The following is a 22,917-nucleotide window of genomic DNA, read 5'->3' on the forward strand; positions in this document are numbered from 1 at the left end:
ACAGCATGATGAGGGGAAAAAAAAGGACACAAAAAGCACATGAGGAAATGGAGACGTGAATACTGACAACGGCAGGGAAGAACAACGGGTTAATTGAAAAAGAAAAAAAAAATGCATTAAAAACAAAAACACAGAAAGAAATTTAATCAGAATAGACGTTGGGGAGAGATAGAAGATGAAAAGATGTTAACAAAAGATGTTCTGTTCAGTGGGAGTAATAAAGAAGGGCTAAAAATCTCCAAAACACACACACACACACACACACACACACACACACACACACACACACACACACGGTTCCCCTTTCTCAACATCTGCTCTGCCGACAATAAAGTCTCAGAGTTCATGTACAAAGACACAACACACACTCGTCCTACACTGATTTCAGACCAGACATGAAAAGACAGACCAGATGAAAAACGCAACACATCAAGGTCGTGATCTTACCTCCGACCTCGCTCTCCTCTTCCCGCTCGGCGTTGGTGTGAGAGCGCAGGAATTCGGCGAAGGCGGCGTGTCGGCCGAGCAGCTCCGTGTACGAGCCTGCCTCTGTGATCTGTCCATCCTCCATCACCAGGATGAGGTCGACCTGAGGCAGGAAGCTGAGCCCGTGGGTCACCAGCACACGCGTCTGAGAGGAACGTACAGCAGAGTCAGGGTTAAAATCACTCGTTCACTACATTTATTCCTACAGGTAAATGTTACTACATAGCATGCTGGGGTGAGAGACTAAAGCACAAGTGACACCCCCATAAATTCTGACTTCTTAAAGAAAAAAGCTGCATTAATCCTGAAAGTATTTTTATTTTGCATACTGTTTGTCCTGTATTCAATGGTGCTCTTGGTATAATGACTTTCCCATTAGTCCCATTAGTCAGACCTGATTTCCCTGTTACTTACTTTATAAAGAGGTTGTGTTCGATTATAAACTAAATTTACACTTTTCATTATTTTATTTATTGTTAGAGAAGAGAAGAGAAGAGAAGAGAATGGAAAAGGAGAGAAGAGCAGTTTTGGTTGGTTTAAATGTCTTTATTTAGTTTATTAATTTTAGCTTACTCAGTCATTAATATTGAATCATTACTAATGTTAGCTAATTCTGTAATTGATGAATCCAAAATAACAATACCATAGATGCTGTGTCTATATAATTGAACCCAACTTGCATCTCCTGAGGGAAATAAACAGATAGAACGGAAGGAAAGCAGATAATGAATAAAACAGAAAGAAAACGAGTGAAAGAGAGAGAGAGAGAAAGAGAAAAGTGTGGAAAAGACTCCTAAGCCGAGCTGGAATTCATTACATATAGCAGTTCTGTTCAATCACATTTAATCTGTAGAGCTTTTTAACACCACACACTGTCACGAAGCAGCTTTACAGAAATCCGGCTGGAGATTTAAATCCCTCATGAGCACGCTAAATTAATGTGCCATGTTTAAATGATGTCTGTCATGGAGAAGAAACTCACGCATCCCTGCAGCAGACCCTGAGGGCCGATGACCTTCTCGAATATGTGTTTCCCAACGTGAGCGTCGACGGCGGACAGCGGATCGTCCAGCAAATACACAGAGCAGTCACAATACACCGCTCGGGCCAAACTGACACGCTGCTTCTGACCTCCAGACAAATTCACTCCCTATACAGAGAAGACACACACACACACACAGAGACGCAGACACACACACACACACACACAGACAGACATGCACACACAGACAGACACACATGCACACACAGACAGACATGCACACACAGACACACACAGACACACACAGACACACACAGACACACACAGACACAGACACACACACACACAGACACACAGACACACAGACAGACACACACACAGACACACACACAGACACACACACAGACACACACACAGACACACACACAGACACACACACAGACACACACACAGAGACACACACAGAGACACGCAGACAGACACAGAGACAGACACAGAAGTTAAAGGAAGTAAAAAAACAAACATACAATTAGAAACAGCACTGATCTGATCCTGAGGCTCATTACCGGACCACCATCAAAAAATGATAGATCTTTGAAGAAAAAAGTATGCCGCAAATGGAAAAGATTGCAACTGGGTTTAGAAAATTTGGAAGATTTTTTTTTGGAACTGTAAATGTTTACATATAAACACACTTTACTGTATATTTTGTTAGGACTGATTTTTATGTTTCCTTTACACTTTATAATATTTGCAATGTAACTGATTTTTGAAATCTATAAGCTGCAGTTTTGTGCAAGTCATTTTTTTTTAAACTATATATTTTTCCCTGTATTTTTTTTTTTTTAATGCTTCAGTTAAAAAAAAATATTTTAAAGCCAAGACATCGGCTGATACTCAAGGTTTCAGGATCAGTATCGGAAAAAGAAAAAGTGGTATCGTGCCATCTCTACACACGATATAAAATGCTGTCTTCATGTTCGCAGTACATTTTATTTCCTCTGTTTGGCTTTTGGATTAGATTTCAGGTTCTTCTCCTTGCTAAAGTGACTTTTACCTTTGAAGTCAACTAAAAAAACAAGGAGAAATTAGACCTCTATCAACGCATTTAAAAAAAAATTCTTCTTTTTATGCTCCTATTTATACATATTTTTAAACTGATATTTAAGCTCGCCTTCTCTCCAGTCCAGAGGTTGCGTTACAGTAAAGTAGGTTGTGTTATCTGTTTTATCAGTCATTTTTTATTGCCATTTGAACAATTGTATAGAACCAGTCTATTGATTTGCACAGCTTGGCCACTGGTGCTTGCGGAATACAGAAAAGCGGGATTTTAAGATTCTTGTTTAGTGTCCACAGCGAAATGTTCCCAGATTTTAGAACCAGTGTGGAAGCTGAGCGTGCTTTCAGCCTACAAGATAACATTAAAACCCACTCGGAAGACTTTCCAGCAAGACTTCAACTAGATGAGTTCAATTACAGAAGAGAATACTCCAGTGCATTCGAGCAATGACGAAAATTTAGTTCCATCATTTAGCAGCTTTTTACAGCAAAGTGACAATTGCTGATCTGAGACTCTGTAATTAGCCTACATAACATCCTTTTTCACAAATGTGTCTTAAACTTTAACTTTCAAATACATTCAAATGTTTCTAATCAATTGATATCAATGATTAAATAATTAATAAATATCATTAATCTGTTTCACTGGACTCGTGCAGCTTGCATGATTTTATTTTCCATTTTGCCCCGTGTTTCACCTAAGACCACGTGTAAATATAAGTAATATAAACCATATATGTTTATAATATAAAGAATATATACTTTATTTTGCATCTGTTAAAATGAAGACCTTCAGAATTTTTCATTAACGCGTTTAAAATTTGCTAAATGACAGGAAATTTAAACTCAGTTAACGCATCCCCTGCTCTAATCTAATAAAAAGCAGGAAACGATTGGTACCTTCTCTCCGATCTCGGTGTCGTCTCCTCCAGGCAGGATCTCCAGGTCTGGGAGGAGAGCGCAGGCCTCCAGCACTCTCTGATAGCTGCTTTCCTTCATCTGCTGCCCGAACACGATGTTCTCCCTCAGCGTGGCGTTCTGGATCCACGCCTGCTGGGGCACGTACGCCACCGAACCCTGACCAACACATATTACCCATCATACATCTCCTCTCTGCTTCAGTCCTGCTGCATTAATGCTAAGGAACATGATTAATAATACATGTTATATATATTCTCCTGTTGATTTAATCTCGACCAGTGACTGAAGAGCTTCATTTATCACTTACTGGACTCACAGCTGGTAAAATCCTGCTTTCTTAGATCAAAACCATCAAGTCATTTAACACAGACTCAGTGATTATTCAATTCTTTGGCAATTACACTTATACTAGCTATACATTCTTTTTTTTAGCTATGTATTCATAAGTTAATATTAATTAAATTCTTGGTCCTAATTGTTCAAAAGGTATTGAACTTTCCATAACAGGAGCTCTGACAGTCATGCACTCGTTCTAATCTGTAATAATTTCTATAGTAACAATACTGACACAGGGACTTGTGCGGCAGACGCTACACACAGTCTAACTAACGATGCGCAAAATTTTTTTTTTTGAAAAGGGGCTGTTATTTAACAACGATAAATGTGTAATTGTCGATATGGTGTTTATAAGTTTTCTGTAAGGAGACATTTATTTAACTTTTACGGAAGGAGTCTCCAGTGTCAGTGCTTTGTAACAGGCAGAGGTAAAGCTGTAATGACATTTTCCCCCAAGTAATTCTTCAGTATGTTCATTTTGCGTTTTCTGCATGATTAATTAATTCCATTCAAGCCATGTCTTAATAACTCCAAGAAAAAGTGAGGGAACGATCGTTTACAGCTGCTATAATGAAGGTGATAACATGAACTAACTTGTTTCACAGATGTTCCACAAAAATTGCTGTTTATAGATACAATTAAAGTATCATGTGTCACTCTTTAAAAAAACGAAATAAAAAAATGAAACAGTGAAAAAGTAAAATGGTGTGAAAGCACTGACAAAGCTGTTAGGACCAAAACAGTTAAAGTAAGCACACCAGTGATAATGTGTGCGTGTGTGTGTGCATGTGTGTGTGTGAGTGTGTGTGTGTGTGTGTGTGTGTGTGTACCTTGACCGACACAAAGCCCTCCTGTTTGTGCATTTCCCCCAGGAGAGCCGAGAGTAGGGAGGATTTTCCCGAACCCACCTGACCTACTACAGCAACGAGCGCCCCTTCAGGAATACACACATTAACCCTTCATACACAAGGAGAGAGAGAGAGAGAGAGAGAGAGAGAGAGAGAGAGAGAGAGAGAGAGAGATGGACAAAAAGACAACAGACAAGAGTGTTAAAAATAGAGAATATAATTAAATAAAGCAGAGTCAGAGAATTGAAGAAAAGAATACGAATAAAATAGATAAACTAAAGGGGGGGGGGGGACAGAAAAGAGGAGAGAGATAAGAAAGGGAGCAGAAATGTGAAGTTGAGAAAGAGAGAGACAGGATGGGAGAGGTCAGAAGAAGAGGCGGCATGTAGAAAAAGACAGGAAATAGCTAAGATGTGGAAGAACTCGGGCAGCAATGTGGCATGCCGTTTAATATACAGTTACATTTAAACCATTTCTAAAATGCATTTTTAAATTCAATACTATTTATTTATCATTTAATTTATTACTCTGTAAAAGTGATGATAAAATATAATTAATAGTATTTATAATTTATGAATTGAAGTTTTAATTAAATAAAGCTCGATTCATATAAATCTCTCATTTATATTTGCATTTTGTCACAAAATATTTCTAACAATTTTTCAATCAATAATCAGGTTTCTGCACATTCACTTTTCCAATATCTCAGTTTCTGTGCAGAAAAAAAAACACTAGGTAACATTTTCTATCAAGCCTGCATCGTTTATTGATTTACGAGTACAGGCTTCACAGTAATTGTTACTGGAAATTAAAACTGGATTTGGGTGATAAAATGGACGCTTGGCAAAAGATGTAGAAGTAGATCACAGTGTTTTGTACTCGATTTAAATATTGAAATTTAAAATAAATAAAATACGTTCAGAATCAGCAAATCTCAGAAGTGGAATTTAGTCCCAGTGTGCGTCCATATTCTAAACGCTAAGCTTTAATAGTTTAACAGAGCTCAATTTATGTACATGGTCACCTGTCAGCCAATCAGAAACGAGTATTTTTGAGGTAATGTGTACAGTTTCTCCAGTTACACTACGGAATAATTCAGAATCGGACAAAAATAATAAAAATGTATTTTAATATAATGTAGTATAGTATAGTAGTATAAGATGTAATCAAATCTAAGGAGTTCTAAATCTGTAAAATCAAGGATTGCAGGCCTGGGACTAAATACCACTGGATTGCATTTTTAAAATTAGATTTTATTTCTTTAATTTCATTTGCATCACAAATTAGCCAGACTACATTTATCTGGCTGTTGATAGTTTGCGTTTTTCAGCATGCAGGTGTACTTGCCGATCAAATCCTCAGACAGCTGACGGTCTTTATGCTACATCAGTATCAAAAAACGTTTCAAAAACAGTGCATGTTTAATATCATGACATGTTTAGTGTATCAAATACTTCAAAATGTTTTATCTCAATGCATCATTTGTATCATGCATTTTCTACAAAGTGAAAGGACGTGTTATGGTTGTAATTAACATAGTGACGTCACTGATACGCTGTTACCTCTTTAAAGCAGGAGGGTCGTCTCTAGACCAGCTGAAAGTTCCGTCCACAATCCTGATACTTTCAGGTGCTGAATGAAAGAAGAAAGGAACAACGTTCGTCTCAGTGCCGGACATCAAAACCACCACCAACGCAGCCGCCTGCACATTTGGGGTGCACATCCTGCCTTTTGAAATCCTACACTTCACTCTATTTCATTTATAAAATGAAAACTCATTCATCAGATTAAGAGAAAAGGCGGCTTTGAGGTTGTTTTTAGACATGAAGGACAGCCACTGAGCCGTCAAGCATTAAAACTTTAAAGGACAAGTGCGCAGAATGATTTAGCTGAAGCATGTAGGAAGATGCGAGTGTGAGATGGCTTAGATTTACGCATGCATGCAGAAATAAGAATGAACTGAGCAGGATGATTCAGAATCATCCGAGCGAGATGATTAAGATAGCATTAGCCATGATTCCTATTCAAATGCTTAACTTAAATATTTAAATGCTGTAAATATAATTCAGGTGTTTGCAGCAATTCCCATTTGAGCATTTGCAATGATTCAAACTAAAGCTGTTGCAATGATTCACATTTAAGCGTTTGTACTGATTCACATTTAAGCGTTTCTACGGATTCACATTTAAGCGTTTGTACTGATTCACATTTAAGCGTTTCTACGGATTCACATTTAAGCGTTTGTACTGATTCACATTTAAGCGTTTCTACGGATTCACATTTAAGCGTTTCTACGGATTCACATTTAAGCGTTTCTACGGATTCACATTTAAGCGTTTCTACGGATTCACATTTAAGCGTTTCTACGGATTCACATAAGCGTTTGCCATGAATACGATTCAAGCATTTGCAATGATTCAAACTCAAGCTTTTGTAATGAATCCGATTCAAGCATTTGCAATGATTCAAACTCAAGCTTTTGTAATGATTCAGATTTAAGCGTTTGTACTGATTCAGATTTAAGTGTTTGCCCTGATTCAGATTTAAGCGTTTGCCAGGAATCCGATTCAAGCATTTGCTATGATTCAGACCCAAGAGTTTATGACAATTTAGATTCAAGAGTTCGCAATGAATCCAACGCACGCTTTTTTTTTTGATGAATCAGACTCAAGCCTTTTGCAACAATTCGGATTCCAGCGACTGCACTGATTCAGATTCATGTCCTTGAGTTGGTTCAGATTCAAATGTTTGCACTGTTTCTGATTGAAGCATTTGCATTTTGATTCTGATTCAAGAGTTGGCGCTTTCTGAGATTCAAACATTTGCGATCATTCAGACTCAAATGAATTAGAAGAATGTTTGGTTTGACTGATTGGATCATCAAGGCTTTTAATGATTCAGTCAGAATGATTCAGATTCAAACACTTTGGGTGATTAGAATTCAAAAACAGGTGATAACTTAGATTCAAGCACACGTGATAAAACGATTACAAGGTCTCTTCACAGTTCACACTCAAGCGTGCGAGAAGATTCGGATCAAGCATGCAGAACGAGTCACAGTCAGAGGTATGAAGATTCAGATTGAAGTTCTTAGACCAATTTAAGCAAAAAAAGAGACAAGTCTTATAGAGAACATAAGATTATTATTATTCTGAGTGGCAGCTTACAGCCAGTAACTGCTCTGCGATCCACGCTGTCCTCTTCCAGTTCCTCATGGGAAAGAAACACACGCAGACGTTTCATTGAGACACTCGCCTGCAGAGAGAGACAGACAGAAAGAGAGACAGACAGTGATGAGTTGCCATGTTAATCCATAAAGCATCGTAAATTCAAACTGTGATGAAACTACAGTCAGGCAACCAAAAGATATGAACACCTCACATCTAAGAGAGAAAAGAAATAAAAGGAGAAACGAACATCCAATCAGCTAAATGCTGCTCTAACAGTGGAGCGTGTTGTAAAGTATTGGCACCCACTACACACACACACACACACACACACACACACACACACACACACACACACACACACACACACACACTCTAATGATATCATGCTGTCATTTGGCCCATCCCGATATCTACTCCTGAGCTCTTTACAATTACCTACAAAATTAATTTCAACCATTTTTGTTCTTCTCTAAAGACAATTCTTCAAATAAAATATCGCAGTAATATCTAAGACCATGAAAATAAGTTATCACGATATGTAAATGTAATGAAAATAAGGTTTCAATGTTTCATCTTGCAGACCTGCACCATGCTGCTGATGACCATGGGGAGCATGTTAAGAGGAAAACGCAGGATGTTAAAGAGAGCAAGAGAGACGAAGGCCTTCTGCGCGTCCAGAATGTTGTTCTCGTCCACAAGCACGTACACGGCAAACGTCGACAGCGCCACCTAGCAAAGGAAACACAAAGTACATGACATGATTTAATCGTAGTTATTCAAATGAGCGAACATCCACCTACGAAGGCACAACCGACGTGGTGCCGGCAAACACACTCCCCTGTGTACGGAGACTTTTGGGCCACCCTGTATAATGCTAAAATATTACTATAAACATTATATAATGTTGAACTTTCTCCGCCCCTCACCAGGAAGGGAGCGCAGACCCAGGTGAAGGTGGAAGCTGCGGCGAGGTAAGCGGCCTTCTTCAGCACGTGCAGTTCACTCTCTCTGATCTGAGACACTTTGTCTCTGAAGGCCAGCTCCCACGCGTACAGCTTCAGCACCTTGATGCCGTTCAGCACTTCGTTCATCAGCTTTATCCTGTTGTCTTTGCTCTTCATCTGTGCAACCTGCAGAAGGAAAGTAAGAACAAGATGAATCACGTCAACATTCAGCCAAATCAATCTAAAGGACGAGGGACACGTCGAAGACTCGGTTAAACTGAAACTAAACATTTATAAACAAAGGAGAGGATCTGATGCATCACTCATCTATTTCTTAACCTCATCCATCTGTCTATCCATTCATTCGTGTCCTGTATCCATCCAATTATTCATTCATCCATTTGTCCACCCATCAATCTACCAATTTATCCATGTATTCACCTAGTCGTCTGTCTACATATCCATCCTTACATCCGTGTGTCCATCCATTCATCTACGCATCCATCCATCCACTCATCCATCCACTCATCCATCCACTCATCCATCCACTCATCCATCCACTCATCCATCCACTCATCCATCCACTCATCCATCCACTCATCCATCCACTCATCCATCCATTCACTTGTCCATCAATTTACCCGTCCACCCATCTACGTATCCATTCAAGTATTCGTCCATCCATCCATCCATCCATCCACTCATCCATCCATGCACATATCCGCCCACCCACGTATCCATCCCCTTGTCAATCCACTCATCCATTCATGTATGTATATATCCACTCATCCGTTCCTGCCTGTACACGTCCATTCGTCCATCCATCAATACATCAATTTATTCATCCACCCATCTATGTATCCATCCATTTGTCCATTCTTCTATGTATTCATCCACTCATCCGTTCATGCCCATATACGTCCACTCGTCCATCCATACACTCGTCCATCAATATATCCATCCACCCATCCATGTATCCATCCATTTGTCCATTCATCTATGTATCCATCCACTAGTGCATCCAGTAATCCGTCAGTTTCTTCACGCATGCGTCTATGTATCCATCCATCAACTGTCTACACAGCCATCCAGATAGGCTTCAGTACATATCTAATTATATATCCATCCACAAATGCATCCATCTGTGCATCACCCATCCATCCATCCATGTATCAATCAATCCATCTACTCTAACAATCTACTCTTCTATTCAGCATATACCTACATATTTATCTATCAAATGTTTCCTCCATGTATCTAGCCATCAACTCATCCATCCATATATCCAGTCATCCACCCGTCCACCAACCAGCCAGCCACCTGCGAGTCTATCCATTCTTCTACATCGAACTGGAATAAACCATGTTAGAGGGCAGGGAGAGGGTTTTACCTGGTAGGTTTTGGTTTTCATGGCTATAACTGCATTTACTGGAACCATCAGCACCATCACAGCAACTCCGGCCAGCACAGACGGACCCAGATTCTGCAGACAAAAGACACACACACACACACACACACACACACACACATTCACTAATTCAATTAATAATGAATAGATATGACTAGCCACCACTCCTGCTCTAAACAGACCAAAGTGAAAATGAGATCGCGTCCCACCTGCCAGAGGAAGTAAAGCGCCAGGATGACTTGAAGAGGTGCAGACCAGATCATATTGATGTACGTGATCAAGTCCATGAAGCGCTGTGCATCTACTGACATGAGGTTCACGATTTCTCCCACTGTAGATGTGCGGCGAGCAGCGTTCGTAATCACCAGCGCCTTTTCAAAACAAAACAAAACAAAACAAAACAAATCAGAAAGGCTACATTGTGAAATGTGAAATATGAGAATGTATTAAAAACAAACAATTAAAATGCACATGCAAAATACCGAAGTACAATCTTCTTCAAATAAATAAATACATTTGTTATATGATTATCATTTTTAATGACATACATTTTAGAATTTGTATTTATATAGTATTTACTAATACTTGGAATTTTCTTTTTTCCATACAGCTATATTTTCTGTACAACGTATCTTAATAATAGAATAAAAACAAATTGAACATGAAATTAAGTTAAAAAACAATTACAAAAGTAATAACTATTTTTTAAATTTAATTAATTTCACAATCGAAACTCACGTGTAGGTAATATATAATATATTTATATTATATACTGTAGTTCTATTATTCATGATGTCACTTGAAACCCGCTAGAAGATATTTAAAACATCTTTTTAAAAAAATGTGAAAATGAGAGAATCGTCATTTCAACACAGAAGAATCAGAGCGATCCTCTTAAACAGTCACTTACTGAAAAGGCTATAAAAATTATCAGACCATTTGTTTATCTGTTACATCCAGAGGTTGTTTGTAGGAAAGCAGGATTTGAGCTCACCTTCCTGTACACGGCGCCTACGATGGCCGTACGCAGCCTCATTCCCGTCACGAAACACACGTGGAAGTATCTCTGCAGGATGAGCGTCTGTACGCAGGTGCACACGAACAGCAGAGCCGTGTAGAAGTAGCCGTGCCAGGAGGGGGCGCTGGAGTCGTTCACAAACTGGATCAACAGCCTGAGCAGAGAGCAAGAGAAACTCGGATTGGTCGGAAAACAACCTCGAAACATGATTTAGTATTTAATAAAGAGGTTCAGAGATTTGCGTCTATTGAGCTGTTAAGACACGAGAACAAATCAAAAGGATTTCAGCTGCTTCACGACGCCATAATGTCACTTCATGATGTAAATCATTTGAAGAACCAGAAAGATCAGCCAGAGTAAATTCCTCCAACCAATCAGATCTTTGTACAAGTCATGTGTCATCATAAATCATAAACCGAGAAAGCATCAGGAAATGCTCCAGATCTTACGAATGGCAAATACAAATAATAATAATAATAATAATAATAACAAGAAAAAACAGCTCTTGTCAAAGCATTTCATGATTATGTTTACAGTTGAGTGCAAATGTTTGCAACATGAAGAAAAAAAAAGTCATTTATATCAACAAGACATTTTGTATGCTAGGTCGTGTTATATTCCTTCAATAAAAAAGGTTAAAAAAAAAAAAAAAAAAAAAAAAAAAAAAAAAAGGAAAGAATATATTTACGGGGAGAAAAATCAAATGTTTTATAAATATTGTTTGAATAACTTATAGTAACTTAAATCACAAGAGTGGGAAGTTCATGGCTTCTACTGTATATGTTTCATTTGATTTTGCATATGTTTTGGGTTATCGTCTTGGTGAAGGATACAGCCATATTTCATTTTAATTTATACTGCGGCGCAGCTGAATTCTCTAATCTGATTGGTCGGGAGGTGCGTGTTATTTTTGTATAACAGAACGGCTCGTACACTAGTTTATACTAATGCGCTCATTCTGATACATCATCGTTTCTATAGGAACAGCTCCTTCACAGGGACTAGTGGTCTTAAACTAAGACTAATAATAGATTAATTAAAAAAACATTTATTTTTTTAAATTAAATTTATTTTTTAAATTTTTATTTAAGGAGGCATTTATTTAACATTTATTTAAAGAGTCTTGAATTTCAGCGCTTTGTAACAATCAGTGTTTTTGCAAAATTTACCAGCAAAAGGAAGTGTTCAGGACAGACAAGTTTCCAGTTTTCACGCTTTCTAGTTTTTCGGTAAAATGAGAAGCTGCGTTTTTTTTTTTTTTTTTTGGAAAGACAGAGAATGAAAAGAAGATGTGGGTGAGGGAACGACTTTATCATGGCTGTAACATAAGTGATAACAGGAACAAATTTGTCTCTCGAATGTTCCACATCATTAAATCTTAACTATAAACTGTTAAAATGTACAAAGTGTTGTTTATTATTAAAATTAAACATTGCAATCTTTGGCAAATCGCTGTGGTTTAAGTGGAATAACACGCTTTGAACCGTGTGGTTATATGACAGTAATACACTTAGGGGTTAAAACTGCACTCTTCTTCACGTTGTGCCACATCACACCACCCTGGCGTGGATTATTTTTGCGTAACTACATGCTCTGTCATGTGCCATTCCTTTTTGCAAATTAATGATAATGATTAAGTGTACATTTTCGTTTTCCTCTTCCAGGACCAATGGGGATGCAAACATTTGCAGTACTGTGCTGTTCTGTGTTTGTCTTATGCAGCACCTTGGTCCTGGAGAAACGTCGTTTCGTTTCACTATGTACTAACTGGCTGTATATGGTTGAAATGACAAACTCCACTTGACTTGACTTAACTGTAAAACCTCTGAGACACACAACTTTAAAAAACAGCAAACTTTATGTTTATATTGCTTTTTGAGAGGAATTTAGCAGTGCATGTCTCATACATATATTGTGACATATAGGCTGAATACAGTCACAGGTTAATAAGAGACATGCCCGGGCCTGTGAGAAGAGATCAGCTGGACCGGTTTGTAACTTGATAACTTCCAGCATGCTTAAGCAAACTTTGCCTCGAGCCTGTCCAAAAGGTCACAGCTGTATTCGAGGACATTATGTTTTCCCATGGAGTCCTCAAAAAACAGCATACTGTGAGAAAAAGCAAACATCTTGCACACATACTGGGTGACTGAATGGGAAAAGTAACCTGAGGATTTCCGGCCCTGCGAACATCAGGATGTCATGAATTATCTTGTAGACGGAGCTGACGAGGAAGTACGGCCCAAAGGTCCAGCACAGAGAGAGGAAGAGTGATGGCTCTCTTGTCTTCTGAGGAGCTCTCGAGATTAAGATCTCAGCCTCTTCGATCGGCTGCCTGTCTTTTTCCTCGGCCTTGGTCGAGCGCTTAGGCGAGTATATGGCCTTGTCTTCTGGCCTGAAAATGACAAAAGCAAACAGAGTATCAGAAAATAAAAGTCAGAAATGTATATACACACACACACATAGAGATCTGAAATCTAGCAGATGGAAACCAAGGTGGTTCTGTAGCATTTCTGTAACATGTATAATTATATTTTATGTGTGTTGCAGCCTGGGAAGACCTTTCAGATGTTGCTGTGGCTAAATTCTAGAAAATTGCCAAAATTTGAGTAATGTACTTTGACATCTCAACTTTAAGTAACCACAACTCTATATATTTTTAACAAAACGATGTGGACATGTTTTTATTCCATTAACTTTCTAACCTTGGTGTCTTTTCACACAAAAAACAGAGGCCAGTTTGACAAACACAGCAGTAAAAAGTCGAATTGGGCACCAACAGGATCAATGATAATTCCAAAAATGGGCCTTGAGTAACACCTTTGTATGGCCAACAGGAAGGAAGCAAATGAAGAAAAACTATTTCAGACATTTGACCTGTCTAGATCAATTCTAAAAATCCAGTCAGATCAACTGCTGGTTACAATGATAATTCCATATAAATGATACAAACATACAACTACTCGTTCTCAGGATATCTCACTAACGAATCCCGGACATACAGACAGACAATCTGAAAACACTCAGTGGCAGAGGCTTAAAAACATCAGTTTGTCTAAAGAGCTCTAAAATCTCACTAGCTAAGAGTGATTTTCTCATGATTTGTCCACCACACTCAGTCACGTCATCACACACACACACACACAGTACAGATGACAGTTTTAAAACTTGCTAAATGACTGAATAAAAAGATTTTAATAACAAAAAACTGAGTCATCAGAACAGAAGCACGTGAATGACTCAGCGATTATTTTAGCAGCGACGTTATCGTGAACAGAGATCAGTGGAGTGAAGTGGCTCGTGTTTAAACATCGCGAACTGTGAATTTCTGACTGATGCGGATGATGCTGATAATCAGAGTGAGAATAAAACTCATTTCACATTGTAAACCTGTCATGTTTTACAATTTGTTGTAAATTAAAAGTAAATTAGGTTATAAATGTAGACGTAAGCAGGGCGTCTGTCAGCTGAAGTGAACTGAATCTTTAAAGGAGATTTTCACCCTTTCCACCTTTGAGTGCCTTCAAAAGGATAGAAATTTACTTCTGATTGCAATACATGCAATTAGAAACATATTTCAGTTCAGGAAAGCTATATATAGTTAAAAATGTCACAGTCACAGTTTAATCATGACAAGTGTTTTTCCAGGCTGCCTAATTGTAATTCTTTAAAACGTAGATTTGTTTACCAAACACCTAGACATCCTACAGCTGCATAATGAAAGAGAAGCATACCTAACACCTGTTTTAGGCTTGCCATACTGCCTGGGTCTCATTTCTGACAGCTTTTAAAAGACTCTGGTTTTAAAGCTCTTAATTGCACCTCCGTCTATCCCTAAAGTGTGTTTTTAATGCAACAAAGGTCTTTGTTCAGGGATTTGGGGGTAGGGAAACTCATAATAGATAAGGTTAGGGGATGTGGCAAGAAAAAGAAATTCTATACAATGGTATTAACGCTTCATGAAGATGGTATGTGAGGCAAAAGGAGTCGACAAGCTTCCATTATTTGTTAATTCCAGCACATCTAAAGAAAAATACTCCCTAGACTAAATATATATATCACTTTCAAATCTTCACAGTGGGACACTAAATTACATAAGCATCAGTACCGTCTGAATTCGTGCTTAATAACTTACACATTCTCCTGACAGCCTGAAAGAAGACGCTCTATGAGTATTTACTTTTCCTACGTATGCGCATACATCACACACGGTAACGTTTACTTCAGTGCTCAGGGTTCTAAGCCTGTCACGGTTGCTGGGATGTCCGAGTTCTAGAGAGCAAGCTGTGCAGCTTGTGCTGCGTGATGAGCGTTTGCTTAAAGTGCACTTCACACGCCCTTCACACACTGGTGCTCTGGGAATAAAGACGGTTTAAAAACCATTTGTCTGGCTGTAAGTCAAGCAGGATGTTTCAATGAAACGTGAAAGTCTTGCTGGTTCAGATTGTTAAAAGGATCCTGCTCAGTGTTAAGAAGTTAATCAGAACATTCCAGAGCAGTTCACTCTCGGTTTCATTTCTAACCACTGGTTTCAAAATCTTGCAGCAAATTTTATTTTTTTCAATTTTATTTGATTCCCAAAAAAAAAAAAAAAAAAAAAAAAAAGCAGTAGCACATAACAGCAGCGATGAATTTCTTTTCAATTTTAACCTTAAACAGATGACGGCTTTCCTAACACAGCATGCCCTGAGGAGTTTTCCACATCTTACTTTTTGTCTGTTTTTAGCTACATTTATGGTGGAATGTCCATGAAGCAAGTTAGTTCCTGTAATCACTTAGCAGCTACAAACAGTCACTCGCTCACCAGCTGTGCGATACCAATTTAATATCGATATCATGATAAATCATGCAACAATACTTCTTTCCAAAGAAAGCGGATTAAAAATTAAACACTTAAAAATGAAAACTGTATCGTACGAAATTCCCCTAATTAATATTATTATATAATGTTAGAAACTTAATTTTAAAAAATATTTAAAAAACAAAACAAACAACAACAAAAAAAAAAACACTAAAGTACACCTTCAGTGTTCTTCCTGTTGTTTTAGATTATAAAAATGCTGCTACTATTAACAATGAAGGAATATCCGGCGGCTTCCTCACACTCAGTGTTGCTTCATTACGGAAAACAGAAGTGAGATTTTTATTTCTGATGAGTCACACGAGCGCGTGCAGATTTGCTGCTCATTAAGCCACAAAGTCCTGAAAATGCTAAAACATCTAGTCTTTTGTCTGGTCTACATACCCTGCGTGTCAAACTACAGTAAAAGCAAAAACAGGTCAAATATCAGTGAGTCATCGACAGTGACGACAACCGCATGAGAGAAAAAAAAAACAAAAGCCAACACAGCTTCCCCTCCAACACTGCTGAGTCATCATCTCTTTGTGCAGAGTCACTGTGATACCACCGTTAACTTAAAACATTAACAAAAGCATTACTCCACCATTTCCTCCCAATCTGTTTCCATTTCTACACGTCTGAGCACTTGGCTGTGCTCCAAATGAACTTTTAAGCTGCCTTACTGAACCTTACGTGACTCAAGCATGAGACAGAGCACTCAAGCAGAAATTATGTATAATTCTCCAAAACAGGAGAACAACCTCTGGATGTTTTTCTGTCTTAAAAAAAAAAAAATCCACACAGTTTTAGTCCTTACTTATAGCACCGTTTAACTATTTTTATCATCGTCTGTTTGTCATGTTTTGTAATTGACATTAAGTTCATTTAGTACATCACTGCTACATGATCCAGTCGATCAGAACTCTTTTCTGACATGATGAAATATAATAAAAAAAGTAATGTCATTATATTTTTATTATCCATTTAACCCAGAGAATCTGCTAAACCCAGTTGACTCAGTCATTTAAATTCTCCCTGTTAGCATTATTATTATTATTATTATTATTATTATTATTATTATTATTATTAGTGAGACTAAAAGGCTTGATTTAACTCTGACCTTTTGACCTTGGTGCATTCGTGGTTCCAGCGACGCACCAGCTGCGGCACAACCATCTGAGACTCGTCATCTGGATTTAGGGACCATAAATCTTTCTCTTCTAGGGGCTTTTTGTAGCCACGCATCAACAACCTGCAGTCAGATAGACAGAGAGACAGAGAGACAAATAGATTAGACAGACTGACAGACAGACAGAAATATAGATAGCTAGACAGGCAGATTAAACTGACAGACAGATTGGATTGACAGACAGACTAGATAAATAGACAGACGGATAAACATCATACACTGCCACTCACTTAAAAATTACCATTCAAAAAAAGTATATAAAATATTTCTATTGTAATAATTATTAATTTTTTAAATACTTTTTAATACTTTTCTATTATTAAAATAATTGCACTTTTTTAAATCTTTATTTTACTTATTTAGGACCAAAAGGTACAATATTTAAAAAAATATTTATTAATATTTCATTTATATGGAGGAAAAAAATATAGATATGGTTCATACACTTTCTGTGTTGAAAGATAAACATTGCCAATCATGTTGAAGTTCAGGTTTAGTTCTTTAAATATTTCTCATCCAAATTTTGTCAAATGTATCAGTGCTTCCCCCGTTTATCCAGGTTTTTGTTTTTTTTTTTTTTTTAATTTCAGTCACACCCCATTTCATTTTTGGAGAACTGTCATGCTGCAGTTCTGATCCGACACACACCCTGCTGTAAAACCCTGATGCTCCTGAACTCCTGGATTGTTTACAGCAATTATAACCTCATTTATAATTCTTAGAATAAATGCCAGACCAACCACGCTTTTAAAAAACGTTTTGGCAATATGCCCAAAAAAATCTATTTTTTCTGTCTCAGTGTAACTGCAAGTTTAGTTTGGTTGTGTCACAGTTACAGTTCTGCCACAATTGCTATTCACTACCATATTCACTTTTCCAAAACTCTACACACACACACACACATACACACACACACACACATACACACATACATACACACACACATACACACACACACCTCTCTGTAACACATAGCTTGGCACGTAGGTTATTTCCTGTTCAAAACGCACTCCGACTAGCTAGTTCTCATTATTAGGCACAGAACAATGACTTAACATTTTATTCATTCCTGTACACAGGAGGCTTATGCAGAGTTAGGAACACATCACTGCATGCTGACTGACTTCTGAATGACGAGCTGCATTTCAGGTGAAGTCTTTTTTTTTTTAAATTAGGTGCACAGTATGGCAAGACATACGTAGAATTAAAACCTTGTGGCATTTCAGGTCAAGTACGCTCCTCAGGCAACAAAACATATCACAGAGAACAGTAAAAATCCATTCTTTTTTGTTCTCTAATTCTCTACGATGACCTTTAGTTCCACTTTTTATGACTTTGTTTGAACTCCATAATCTTTTTTCCTCACCCAATCCAACAGAAATGTCCGTGTACATCAGAGACACACCGCCAGCACTTGCACTTTGCCTTTATTTGCTGGAAATCTACTGGATTCATCTGAGATTATTTGTTATAAAACAAGACCTTGGCATAAGAACCGCAACCGTATCAACGCTGGCATGAACTGTCCTGTTCTTTGCTCCTCCCCTGAGCATGAGGCAGCGTGAGTCCTGCCCCTATGGGCCTCCATTAGTGCTTATTGCAGGTCGCATTTTTGACCACTACGTGCAAGAAAACTCGATGAAGCTATGGGGTAGTGATCACGCTGCCCAACGACTGCTCAACATTTAGAAAGGAGACCAAATCAACAGTTTATATCTGTCAAAAAGCAACAAACTTTAAAAATGCTGGTAACACAAAAGTAGTAATTATTATTTCAATGGATTAAAAATACATGACGTTGTAAATGAGGACTTATTAATGTCATTAAAAGTATTTAATGTCATAATGTCATATTTTTATGTTATGAAAGTATTTAACATAATCTAATGAATAATTTATCATAAAGTATCATAATTTATCATAAAGTTATGATACCAGTCCCCCAGCCAGACATTTAGATTTTCAGTACCTTTCTCTTCTAGGGTTCGTTAGTTTTTGGATACATTTGCATGAAAAGTGAAGTGTGTGTGTGTGTGTGTGTGTGTCTGTTTAGAAACAAGGACCCAGAAAAGCATAATTATAAAAACTTTGACTAACTGCTCCAAGGTTGCTTGTAAATTTAATAAAGATATAAACAAAAACTTCAATATTTAAAGTAATGAAGTAACACACACACACACACACACACACACACACACACACACACACACACACACACACACACACACACACACACATATTGCAAGTTTTTCTCTCACCCTGTGATCCACCAGAAGCTGATTCTAGACAGGAAGCTTGCTCCTGCTTCTGGACATGGATTCTGCATTTAAAAAAATAAATCAAAATAAAAGAAAACATTGCTCTTGTAAACACATTAGCATGATTTTTAAACTCGTTTTATGACATTTTAAAGCTCCTTAATGACTTTAGCACCGTCATCCATCTCTGAATTGCCTCACAGGCTGTTCCTAATCGAGTTTAAAGATTATTACATGTGTCTAACAGGACATTAGGGTTGTGAAACACAACAATTGATTCTCCAAAACATTAAAAACAATGTCCATCAAGCTTGAACCCCTGCTAAAGCTAGCTAATTGATCTAGTTTCTCAATCCATACTTCCTGGTTGCCTAGCAACAGCGTTCAAGACGTCAACCACTTCCCATGTTGAATGTACGAATTTACAAGTTTCATTTAATTCCTGGGAAACATTAAAGGACAATCAGGGTGATTATCGTTATTCCCGGCTGTTGCGAGTCCTAATGGCCTGTAGGTAAAAGCTGTTTTTGAGGCGAGTGGTGTTTGTCTTGATGCTGAGGATGGGAAAGGGGAAAACAGAACATGAGCTGAGTGCATCCAAGAAGATGGACTGTGCCCTTGCTCAGTATCTGGTGGTGAAGATGTGCTGAAGTGATGGAAGCTCAGTACAAACGAACAGCTTTGGAAGCTATTTTAACCGTCTTTTGTAGAAGCCTGAGGTCTTGTGCAGTCAGACAAAACTACAAACTTCACCGTGATGGAAGTTGACCCGAGAGCTGGCGTTCATTCTAAAGCACTGAAGTCCCGTCAGGAAAAACAGACACTATTGTGCTTTTCTGATGATACTTCTACCATTGAAAGACCAGGAAATTGAGTCTGACAGCTGCACGCTCTGGAATTTGAACAGGTTGAAGATTTCCATGAGTGAACCGTTGATGGAGATGAGAGAACAGGCGCATCTGTTTCTCCTGAAACCCATAACGAGCTCTTTGTGACATTCAGGGTGAGGTTGCTGTTTACACACCGTACAAACAGATCGCTTATCTCCGCACTGTAATCGGAGTCCAATCACCGGGATATCATCTGCAGATTTTATGAGTTGGGCGCTGCTGTATTTGGACACATGGTCAATGGTTAAACAGGCTGTAAAACAGAGGGCTAAGAAAGCACCCCTGTGGAGTTCCCATGCTCAGAGTCCATGTGGACGATTTTTTTTGTTGGCAATCCTTACTGTCTGCAGCCTGTTGGTCAAAAAGTTCAGTACCCAGGTGCAGATGGAATTGGACTGGCTTCATCACCAGTTTAGACGGCACAAAAGTGTTGAAGGCTGAGCTATAATCAGTCAATAACATCCTGACATAGGTCTTTCTCTTTTCCAGATAAGTCAGGGTAGTGTGAAGAGCAACAGAGATGGCATGGAAAACCGAGAGGCTGTGTCGATAGGAGAGCTGTAACGGATTTGACGTGGCAGGAATATTGTCGTTTATGAAGGATATAAACGGTTTTCCAAGCACTTTATCACAACAGATGTCAGTGTAATGGGGTGACTGTCACTGAGTCCAGTAACAGTAACGGGCGATTTCTTTGGTAGAGAAACAATGATCGTTTTCTTTAGGCACGGGGCAACAAATTTATTAGTGAAAAGTTTAAGATGTGTACAAAGACCTGGGACAGCAGAGGAGCACAGGATTTGAGGACACGCAGTCAAATTCCATCTGGGCCGAGGGATTTATTTGCATTTACTCATTGAATAATTAGCACACATCCGCATTGGTAACCTGGAAGGCTATGCCATCATTGGGGATCTTTACTGCAGTAGCCTGGTTTGAGTTCCCAAAATCAAGCATAGAAATTATTTTTATCGAGTTCATCAGGGAGGGAGGTTAGAGCACCAAGAAGAGGAGATGGAAGAGATCTGTAGTCTGCGATTGCTTTCAATCCTCACCAAACGCTGTTCAGCCACTGTAGATGTTCATTAATTTGCTGGTGTGTTGCCTTTTAATGGAATTCTGTAAGTCACATTAGGATTTTTCTTGTACTTGTCACTTTCCCCTGAAAAAGGCTGATGTCCGCTCTCTCAGACACATGCGAACTGCAGGTTAGGGTGAGAATGAATGATCTGGGAGGGAACACAGCAGTTCACGCAGAAACTGACATAATCCAGAACAGACTCGGCATATTCGTGCGAGTCATCAGAAGAGGCTTCAAAGATGGACCAGCCTGTATTTTCAAAGCAGTCCTGGAGTTCGGACTCATGTTCCTTATTCAGGGACTGTATTTTCCTTTCAATTGGCCGTGACTATTGAGTTTCTGTTTATATAGCAGTAACACAGATAAAAGGTCTGACATGCCAAGATGAGGGCGAGGAGTAGATTTATATGCACGCTTGAAGGTGGTGTGACCGTAGTCAAAGGCGTTGTCTCCTCTTGTTGGACATGTAACATGTTGATATTATTTTGGTAATACAGCTTTCAGGTTGCAGTGGTTGAAATCTCCTATAATCACTCAGAGAGCCTCTGAATGTCAGATTTCCTGTAGACAAACGGCTGGGTACAGCTTGTCCAGAACATCGTTATCAATAGCATCTGGTGGATAAAACAGCCGGCATTTGACTGCAAATTGCTCTAACGCTGGCGTACGTCATTGTTGAAACAGTTTCACATAGGTGCACCACTTATTGTTGATGAAGAAGCAGAAGCCATCACCTGTAGCTTTCCCGGTAGCCCCCAGCTGGTGTATAGAGAACCCGTTCGGTGTAATAGCGCTAACCGGGGTGTTAGATCCCAGTCACGTTTAAGTGAATCAAAGCACTCAGCACTCTCAGAGGTCCCTCTGTAGGTTTACCTGGCAGTAAAGTTCATCCAGTTTATTTTCCAGAGACATATCCACTAGCTGTCTGATATTGTTTGGGTAGTTTAATGAGGTCCGAAGAAAACTTGCAGTCGTCCCTGAGGTTTTAATTTACTTAGAAAGGAAGAGCTGACGTCCAACAAAGTCTGGCGATCATATATTATAGTGTAGCTGATTCGTGCAGAAATAGTAAACAAAACAAAAAGTAACATAAATAAAAACAAAAAGTTTGTGAAAAACGGAACGTAGCATATCGCCATAGTATGGTGCTTCTTACAGTAGATAAGACGTGATGAAGTGCCCTCTAGGATTCCACTGCATGTGAGGAAACATGACGAAGTGCCCTCTAGGATTCCACTGCATGTGAGGAAACATGACAAAGTTCCCTCTAGGGTTCCACTGCATGTGAGGAAACATGACGAAGTGCCCTCTAGGGTTTCACTGCATGTGAGGAACCATGATGAAGTGCCCTCTAGGGTTCCACTGCATGTGAGGAAACATGACGAAGTGCCCTCTAGGGTTTCACTGCATGTGAGGAAACATGACGAAGTGCCCTCTAGGGTTTCACTGCATGTGAGGAAACATGACGAAGTTCCCTCTAGGATTCC

The 22,917-nt window shown here is 38.7% G+C and overlaps 1 protein-coding gene across 2 annotated transcripts in view; it reads right to left on the reverse strand.

Moving 5' to 3' along the window:
* abcc1 (ATP-binding cassette, sub-family C (CFTR/MRP), member 1) overlaps window positions 1–22,917 on the reverse strand; it is a 41,356-nt gene that overhangs the window by 10,511 nt on the left and 7,928 nt on the right. For both annotated transcript variants that reach the window (XM_026916046.3, XM_053239430.1), the window contains exons 6-19: window positions 19,460–19,521; window positions 17,133–17,264; window positions 13,340–13,567; window positions 11,149–11,326; window positions 10,364–10,525; window positions 10,137–10,229; window positions 8,729–8,932; window positions 8,385–8,531; window positions 7,800–7,887; window positions 6,195–6,264; window positions 4,615–4,741; window positions 3,428–3,604; window positions 1,469–1,636; window positions 448–631 (exon numbers count right to left, since the gene is read on the reverse strand). In XM_026916046.3, the coding sequence (XP_026771847.2) occupies window positions 448–631; window positions 1,469–1,636; window positions 3,428–3,604; window positions 4,615–4,741; window positions 6,195–6,264; window positions 7,800–7,887; window positions 8,385–8,531; window positions 8,729–8,932; window positions 10,137–10,229; window positions 10,364–10,525; window positions 11,149–11,326; window positions 13,340–13,567; window positions 17,133–17,264; window positions 19,460–19,521 (2,020 nt within the window). The remainder of the gene's footprint in view (window positions 1–447; window positions 632–1,468; window positions 1,637–3,427; window positions 3,605–4,614; window positions 4,742–6,194; window positions 6,265–7,799; window positions 7,888–8,384; window positions 8,532–8,728; window positions 8,933–10,136; window positions 10,230–10,363; window positions 10,526–11,148; window positions 11,327–13,339; window positions 13,568–17,132; window positions 17,265–19,459; window positions 19,522–22,917) is intronic.

This window comes from Pangasianodon hypophthalmus, chromosome 13, assembly GCF_027358585.1.
Source record: "Pangasianodon hypophthalmus isolate fPanHyp1 chromosome 13, fPanHyp1.pri, whole genome shotgun sequence".
NCBI lineage: Eukaryota > Metazoa > Chordata > Actinopteri > Siluriformes > Pangasiidae > Pangasianodon > Pangasianodon hypophthalmus.